Below are 8,902 nucleotides of genomic sequence, written 5' to 3' on the forward strand. Positions count from 1 at the left end.
CTCATAGGTGAGAACTGAACAATGAGATCACTTTGACACAGGAAGGGGAACATCACACACTGGGGCCTATTGTGGGGAGGGGGGAGGGGGAGGGATAGCATTAGGAGATATACCTAATGTAAATGATGAGTTAACGGGTGCAGCACACCAACATGGCACATGTATACATATGTTACAAACCTGCACGTTGTGCACATGTACCCTAGAACTTAAAGTATAATAATAAAACAAAACAAAAAAACATATTCACACAGTACAAGATACGGAGTGTCAGTCCCCGGGGTAGCCAGTATACTCGTGTGTCCTGGAAGAAATGTCCTAGGCATATACAACACACATGCTTTACATAAATGGGATATTAAACATATTATCTGGCAACTTACTCTCATTTAGAATTTATCTCTAAGACATTTTTACATATGGAGTAAGCACTGACTTTCCTTGTACTTATCGTTGCATGTGAGGCTATTTCTGCAGGGAAAATTCCTAGAAATGGATTACTTAGCTATTTGTGTTTACAATTGATACATTTTACCAAACTCTCAAAAACTTATATTACTGCATAACAACAGTGTATATATGACAGACAATTTCCTATAAATTCCTAATCCTTGCTACAACCTAGGTGAAAGCCAGTATTTCAGTACTGTGTTAATGTGCTTCTCTTAATGAGAAAGACTGAACACTTTCCCTTATTGATGGTAATGATATTTACTGCTTCTCAAAGAATGGTACAGATCAGAAACTCAGGCTCTCCCTTTATTAATTACAAAACCATTAATTTAAAAAAATGTATAGGCCGGGGGCAGTGGCTCACGCCTGTAATCTCAGCACTTGGGAGGCTGGGTGGGTGGATCACAAGGTCGGGAGATCAAGACCATCGTGGCCAACATGGTGAAACCCTGTCTCTACTAAAATACAAAATTAGCCAGGCATGGTGGTGTATGCCTGTAGTCCCAGCTACTTTGGAGGCTGAGGAAGGAGAATCGCTTGAACCAGGGAGTTGGAGGTTGCAGTGAACTGCGATTATGCCACTGCACTCCAGCCTGGTGACAGAGCGAGACTGCGTCTCAAAAAAAAAAAAAAGTATAATATTTCTAACTTTGATAACTTGTTTTAAAGATGTTCTCACTGACAATACTGTTTCCTAACACTTTTATCCATGGTATATCATTTGCCTTTTTTATTTTTTGGTCTAAAGCTACAAAGGTGACAGATATTTGAGGAAATAAAGACTTTTCTTTGGAAACTATTTACTCTTTCTGCATTGCCCAGCAGTTATCCTGTATTTTACAATATTGTTTTTAGAGCTAAGACTGTAACAAAAGAAAAATAAATAATCTAGTACTGAAGAAAATCTTAAAATGATCTTTAACTTACAAACGTAATTGAATACATGTAGAAATAATGGGTTAACCATCCGTCTCAGAGCCCATTGTTAAATAAAACTAGAAGACTTCAAGGGAAACCGGAGGATAAGTCTCAATAATCCCATGCAGCTATAACTGGCAATAATGAACAGCCAAGCTAACATGAAAGAGAACTATACTACATATTGTAATTACAACAGAGACTAAGAGCTCAGGTGTGCTGGGTTTGAGTCAGACTCACCTGCCATTCCCCATCCCTCCCAGCCACCCATCCTCTTCCCGCTGCCTACCACCAGCTCTTCAGGCCAATCTCATACTTAAACCTAAAAAGAATGCTACAGAATTCACTTCTCACATCCCAAATTATGTATATCTAGCGCACATCACACGTTATATCCATAAGGGCGTGTATAATTTTAGAGATTTTCCTCAAGAACTCCAAGTATTTTTTTTTTAATTTTCTCCCCATAAAATATTCTCCTAACCATGCTTTCCCTACTAGACTTACCTGCTGTCTTACTAGACACCTTAAAATTGCTCTTCTGGCCGGGCGCGGTGGCTCACTCCTGTAATCCCAGCACTTTGGGAGGCCAAGGCAGGCGGATCACGAGGTCAGGAGATCGAGACCATCCTGGCGAACACGGTGAAACCCCGTCTCTACCAAAAATACAAAAAAAATTAGCCAGGTGTGGTGGCGGGCGCCTGTAGTCCCAGCTTCTAGGGAGGCTGAGGCAGGGGAATGGCGTGAATCTGGGAGGCAGCAGAGCTTGCAGTGAGCGGAGATTGCACCACTGCACTCCAGCCTGGGCGACAGAGCAAGACTCCGTCTCAAAAAAAAAAAAAAAAATGGTCTTCAAAAGGCAGGCATTCTACACGGCTTTCTGACTAAACCACAGCAAACAGCCTATAGTATAAGAAGAAGAACAAGACGAGAAGTTGAACCCGGAAAAAAAAACAACGAAAGTAATCAAAACTGTATCTGTGATCGTGTGTGCCTCCTGTAATGGAATTCTGTGTATTTCTTTCACCATCCTGCCCTAACAGTGAGAGGAGTCCAATCCACTAAGCCTGAACACTTACTCTTTTTTTTTTTGAGACAGAGTCTCGCTCTGCTGCGAGTTCAAGACCAACCTGACCAACTCGGAGAAACCCCATCTCTACCAAAAATACAAAAATTAGCCGGTCGTGGTAGAATGCACCTGTAGTTCCAGCTACTCAAGAAGCTGAGGTGGGAGGGCCCCCAATGCACTCCAGCCTGGGTGACAGAGTGAGACTCTGTCTCAAACCAACAACCAAACAAACCCAAAACAGTCATCTTAGCCTTGTTCTTGATTTTAGGGAGGCAAGAATTAGGTTTTTTACCATTAAATATGATTTTAGCAGTAGGTTTTTCATAGGTGTACTTTGTCAGGTCAACGAAGTTTCCTTTTATCCCTACTTTGCTGAGAGTTTTTATTAGGATTGGAGGTCGGATTTTGTCAGATGCTTTTATCTACATCTACTGAGATGATCATGATTTTGTGTGTGTGTGTGTTGGGGGGCGGGGGTAATAAGGTCAATTAGAGTGATTTGCAAATGCTAACCCAACCTTGCATTCAAGGGATAAACTCCATTTGATCATGATGTTGTAATGTTGCTATATATTGTAGGGATTCAAACAAAACTTTGTTTAAAGTTTTGCATCTATGTTCATAAAGGATATTGTTCTATAGATTTTTCTTGTAGTCTTTTTAAAGTTTTCATATCAGGATAATAGTGGCTTCTTACGGGCAGCATTCTCTCCTCTTCAGTTTTCTGTTGAGTTGATATAGAATTGGTGTTATTCCAGAAATGTTTGGTAAAATTCACTAATGAAACTGTCTGGGCCTGGAGTCTTCCTTGTGGGAAGGTTTTTAACTACAAATCCGATTATTTAACATATAAGTCCATTCAGTTTATGTTTCTTCAGTGGCCTTTGGTAGTTTGTGTTTTTCAAGGAATTTGTCTATTTTATCTAAGTTGTCCAATTTATTGGAGTAAAGTCATTAATATTTTGTTATATTTTTAAAATCTGTAAACATTTTAATAATGCCATTTTACTAATTTCTGATCACGGTAATTCATGTCTTCTTGCTTCCTGATTATTCTGGCCAGAGATTTATCAATTTTATTGATGTTCAGATATATCCTTTTTTTCCTATTGTTTTACGTTTCTAATATCATTGGTTTCTGCTCTAATCTTTATTGCTTCTCCCAACCCCACCTTACTTTAAGGCAGACAGCTTTTTAAAAAACTTTCAGGCCAGGCACAGTGGCTCACATCTGTAATCCCAGCACTTCGGGAGGCTGATGCAGGTGCATCACCTGAGGTCAGGAGTTCGAGACCAGCCTGACCAACATGGAGAAACCCCGTCTCTACTAAAATACAAAATTAGCCAGGCATGGTGGCGCATGCCTGTAATCCCAGCTACTTGGGAGGCTGAGGCAGGAGAATCACTTGAATCCAGGAGGCAGAGGTTGCAGTGAGCTGAGATTGCGCCATTGCACTCCAGCCTGGGTAACAAGAGCGAAACTCCGTCTCAAAAAAAAAAAAAAGGTCATGTTCCCCTTTTCACTTGCATGCTTTATGTCAAGAAGTTTGTTGTCACTCCTTCCTTGGACTTCCTGTACACTTATCTTTTTCTCCATCTCCTTTACAATATTCTTTTTTTTTTTTTTTTTTTGAGACCAAGTCTTGCTCTGTTGCCCAGGCTGGAATGCAGTGGCTCAATCTCGGCTCACTGTAACCTCTGCCTCTTGAGTTCAAGCGATTCTCCTGCCTCAGCCTCCCAAGTAGCTGGGATTACAGGTGTGCACCACTGCACCTGGCTAATTTTTGTATTTTTAGTGGAGACAGGGTTTCGCCATGTTGGTCAGACTGGTCTTGAGCTCCTGACCTTTGGTGATCTGCCCGCCTCAGCTTTCCAAAGTGCTAGGATTACAGACATGAGTGACCGCACCAGCCCAATTCATTGTTTTCAACAGGAACCCAGGCATGGCATTTGAAAGGAGGGGCATATCCTTGATTTCAACAAAGGATTGAAGATGAGGACAGACAGCAGCTTAGGTGTTGTGAAGGTGAAGGGGATCCACAGTGATGAGATTCCATGTTATCAGGGTATATGAGGCTAGGTCACAGATGGGGATGATGATGGAGGAGGACCTGAGAGCAGAAGGCTACTGCAGGGAGGAAAAGGTATGAGTTATCTCGATGAATAGGAAATTACACCAATTCAATCAATATAGCATGGTGTTATGAGCTGAACTGTGTTCCACAAAATTCTATAGTATGTTGAAGTCCTAACCTCCATTACCTCAGAATGTAACTGTCTTTGGAAACAGGTCTTTAAAGGTGGTAATTAAGTTAAGTAAAAATTAAGTTAAAACAGGTCTAAAAGGTGGTAATTAGACAGGTGTGGTGGTCCTTAATCGAATATGGCTGGTAGCCTTTTAAGAGGAAATTTGGAAATACAAATTGACACTAGACTGGTGCATGAACACAGACAACCATGGGAAGAGAGTGAGATGGTCATCTGAAAGCAGAGAGGTGTGTAACAGATTCTTACCAAAGAATCAAGGAAACCAATCCACCCTTCAGAACTGTGGAAAAATAAATGTCTGTTGTTTAAGCCACCTAGACTGTGGTACTGTTATGGCAGCCCTAGCAAACTAATACACATGATAAGATTGCTGGGGGCTAGGCACGGTGGTTTACACTGGTACTTTCAGCACTGTGGGAGGCCAAGGCAGGAGGATCAGGGGTTTGAGACCAGCCTGGGCAACATAACTAGATCCTGTCTCCACAAAAAAATTAAAATAAAAAAAATTAACCAGGCGTGGTAGTGGGCCTGTAGTCTCAGCTACTTGGGAGGCTGAGGCAGAAGGATTGCTTGAGTCCAGGAGTTCCAGATTATAGCAAGCTATTATTGTGCTTGTAAATTGCCACTGCACTTCAGCCTGGGCAACATAGTGAGACTTGGTGTCAAAAATTTTTTTTTATACAGAGTGCTGTATACTGTGTTACCAAATGCATATTGTACAGGGTGCTATATTACACTGCTATATACAGTATGTATTTAGTAACAAAGTATTTGACTATTTTTATTATATTCAGAAAGCAAACAACTTCAACTGGTAAATTATATGGCATACTATTTTCAAAAAAGATATTTTTATTTATATAATTTTTTTCCTTTGAGATGGCGTCTCACTCCCATCATGCAGGCTGGAGAGCAGTGGCACGATCTTGGCTTACTGCCTCCACCTGGGTTCGAGCGATTCTCCTTCCTCAGCCTCCCGAGTAGCTGGGATTACAGGCGTGCATGACTACACCTGGCTAATTTTTTTTTTTTTTTTTGCTAATATTTATATTTTTAGTAGAAACGGGGTTTCACCATGTTGGCCAGGCTGGTCTCGAACTCCTGCCCTCAGGTGATCCAAGAGCTTAAGCCTCCCAAAGTGATGGGTTTACAGAAGTGAGCCACCGTGTGGGCCTCAGCCATACAATTTTGACAAAGTTCTTTGTGTCTCTTCTCAGTTAATCCTGGTTTCTCCTTTATTCTTGTTCCCAGAGGCAGTTCTGATTTTTTTCCCCGCCTAAATTTTCTTTTTCAGACGGAGTCTTGCTCTGTCGCCCAGGCTGGTGTGCAGTGACACAATCTCGGCTCACTGCAGCCTCCACCTCCCGGGTGCAATCGATTCTCTTGCCTCAGCCTCCTGCGTAGCTCGGATTACAGGCCTCGCCACCACACCTAGCTAATTTTGCGTATTTTCAGTGCAGACAGTGTTTCACCATGTTGGCCGGGCTTGTCTTGAACTTCTGGCCTCAAGTGATCTGCCCGCCTCAGCCTCCCAAAGTGCTGGGATTACAGGCGTGAGCCACCCGACTGGCCGTATATTATTATTATTTTAGATAGGGTCTCGCTATGTCGCCCAAGTTGGACTCAAGCAATCTTCCTGAATACCTGGGACTACATGCAGGCACTACAGCACCCCGCCTTAAATAGCTACAAAATACACCTTCCTGTAACAGTTCTGATAAATATCTTTTACTTCGTTTATTTTCCTTTTTTCAGATGCAGTCTCCCAGGCTGGAGTGCAGTAGCATGATCTTGGCTCACTGCAACCTCCACCTCACTGCAACCTCTGCCTCTGAGGCATGAGGTTCATTCAGGCGATCTTCCCACCTCAGCCTCCCAAGTAGCTGAGATTACAAGCCTGCACCAACATGCCCAGCTAATTTTTTTTTTGTATTAGTAGAGACAGGGTTTTACCACCTTGGCCAGGCTGGTCTTGAACTCCTGACCTCAAGTGATCCGCCCGCCTTGGCCTCCCAAAGTGTTGGGATTACAGGCGTGAGCCACCACACCCGGCCTCTTTTACTTCGCTTAAATGTCCACTTTCAGTAGTAAAATCCCAGAAAATGTTTGTGGGAGTATGTTTAACTAAAAAGCTCATATTTCCTTTTATTTTGGGGCAATTCTTAAGGTAAGCAAACTAATGTTGCATGATAAACCCCCATCAAGTATCTCACACTTAAGCAAAGACCTCAAATCGTAGTCTGTGGCTTTATTGCAGCTTTCCTTCAAAATATCATGTGACTGAGAAAATCCCTATCTTCCTATCAGACTAAAGAAACGACAGGACAGCGATTACACGTTTAAGTATTAGAGGGTTTAGAGCCCTAGATATTCTATATGCAGACTACTCATGTTGTTTGTTTTAATAAAGACTGGTCCAAAGGCTCATTTTCACAGTAGCTACAGCTTTTCAGTTCCAGGACCAGGTAAAGATGGGCAGCCCCGTGATCCATAAAATCCAAGGGTTAGGACCATTTCTTGGTAACATTGAGATGGTCGAGCTGGTCCGCAATGAATCTATGCGGGGGGAACTTGGAAGTGGCGGCCGCCTTTAAGGCCTCGAAGGCCTCCCTCCTGCGCACCGCGGCGTGGCCGCGCTCCTGCTCCCTGGTCATGTAGGGCATGCTCAGCCAGTAGTGGTTCTCCGCCTCGATCTCCAGGCGGCGGATCATGTTCTGCTTGGCGCGCAACGACACGAACCGCGGCCGCCGGTGCTTCCCGATGAACTGACGGCCAGGAATGCGGTTGCGGCAGAGGAGCGCAGTCAGGAACATTGTGCCTGCGGAACAGAGGGACGGGCTTTGCGGACGCGAACTGGCGCGGCCGGACCTGGAGAGAGCAGCGGGCGCGCGCTCCAGCTCACGCCTACGGGAGTTCCCGCACCGCCTCCCCTCCAGAGAAGCGGGGAGCCCAGCTAAGGCCAGCAGGCGAAGAAGGCGCTTCCTACAGGGCTGAATTCGCACAAGTACTCACCCGCCGGTTGCTCAGGACTCCGCGGCCGCCGGAAGACGCTGCGGCGTAAGCGCACCCGTCTCGTGGGGTCTCCTGGCGCCTCGGTGAGAGACTTCAGCTCTCGCGAGAGAGAACTGCGTCTGCGCAGAGCCGAGGACGCGTCCGGCGCCGATTCAAACTAGTGGCGGGAGGCTGTGAGGTGAGCGGTGTTGTTCGCGTACGCCTGGAGTCCTTCCCGGGTGTGCTCAGCATGGACCCTATCCGGAGCTTCTGTGGGAAGCTGCGGTCTCTGGCCAGCACGCTGGACTGCGAGACGGCCCGGCTGCAGCGAGCGCTGGACGGAGAGGAAAGCGGTGCGTGAGGCGGGCTGCCCGGGCACGGTGCGCGGGGTGCGCGGCGGGCGGAGGGACGTGGCGAGTGGAGGGTGAGCCCCGCGGAAACCGCCAGGCACTGACGGCGTGGACGGCTGCCACCAAGGCGCGGAGTGGGTGCTGAGTGTCTCAATGCTCGGCGTTTGGCGTTAGCGTAGCTCCCGGGCCTGGTTATGGTTTATTCCTAGGAACCCTTATCGCGTGTCCGTTTTAGTCCCAGGTACAACCCCAGGGCTCTATTGAAAGTAGCACTATTTATATTGGGAACAGAGACAGCAGCACTTAAGAATAAGAACCTAAGTTGACAGATTGAGCTCATAATACATATACTAACTTATATGTGAGATATGCTTTCGTCACATACAATATATGTGCTTGTCAATAAAATACCATGTAAACCTAAACAGATTCTCTTAGAATCAAGCTATTTAGCGTTGTTCTTTACACGATACTTTACACATATAGTGATTTTTTTCTCACCCAGGTGGTCAACAGTTGCGGTAAACCTCTGTGTTTTTCCCACTAAATCGTATTACCAACACAAACACTAGTACTCGACAGTGCTGGGGTTTAAAAAAAATGTGTATAAATAAAGCAGACTTCACCATTCACCTTTTTATTGGAGATTTTTTTAATTATTGAAAAAGTAGTTCAGATTTTGGAATTATTTCATAAATGTCATAATTGTAATGTGCTTTAAAATATTACACCCTGGAGACTTTTACTTTAATTATGTAATGAATGATCTCCAGTCACTTGAAAATGCCTATTTCTGCCGGGCACGGTGGCTCACACCTGTAATCCCAGCACTTTGGGAGGCCGAGGCGGGCGG

At 44.6% G+C, this 8,902-nt stretch overlaps 2 protein-coding genes across 2 annotated transcripts in view; one reads left to right on the forward strand and one right to left on the reverse strand.

The window, feature by feature from the left end:
• Positions 1–6,861: 6,861 nt before the first annotated feature.
• On the reverse strand, positions 6,862–7,811 carry MRPL57 (mitochondrial ribosomal protein L57). The gene is made up of 2 exons (XM_017859123.1): positions 7,721–7,811; positions 6,862–7,526 (listed from the first exon to the last, which is right to left on the reverse strand). Exon 2 carries the CDS (start codon positions 7,519–7,521, stop codon positions 7,213–7,215), a length of 309 nt encoding a protein of 102 aa, XP_017714612.1. The 5' UTR covers positions 7,522–7,526; positions 7,721–7,811; the 3' UTR covers positions 6,862–7,212.
• A 48-nt stretch (positions 7,812–7,859) lies between these two features.
• SKA3 (spindle and kinetochore associated complex subunit 3) overlaps positions 7,860–8,902 on the forward strand; it is a 27,832-nt gene continuing 26,789 nt past the window's right edge. The window contains 1 exon segment of the mRNA XM_017859112.1: positions 7,860–8,052. Within this exon segment, the coding sequence (XP_017714601.1) occupies positions 7,950–8,052 (103 nt within the window). The 5' untranslated portion in view covers positions 7,860–7,949.

This window comes from Rhinopithecus bieti, unplaced genomic scaffold (assembly GCF_001698545.2).
Source record: "Rhinopithecus bieti isolate Rb0 unplaced genomic scaffold, ASM169854v2 scaffold_3057, whole genome shotgun sequence".
Lineage (NCBI taxonomy): Eukaryota > Metazoa > Chordata > Mammalia > Primates > Cercopithecidae > Rhinopithecus > Rhinopithecus bieti.

Coding starts and splice junctions, on each gene's coding strand:
- MRPL57 (XM_017859123.1), bottom strand. CDS start 7,521: ATGTTCCTGACTGCGCTCCTCTGCCGCAACCGCATTCCTGGCCGTCAG.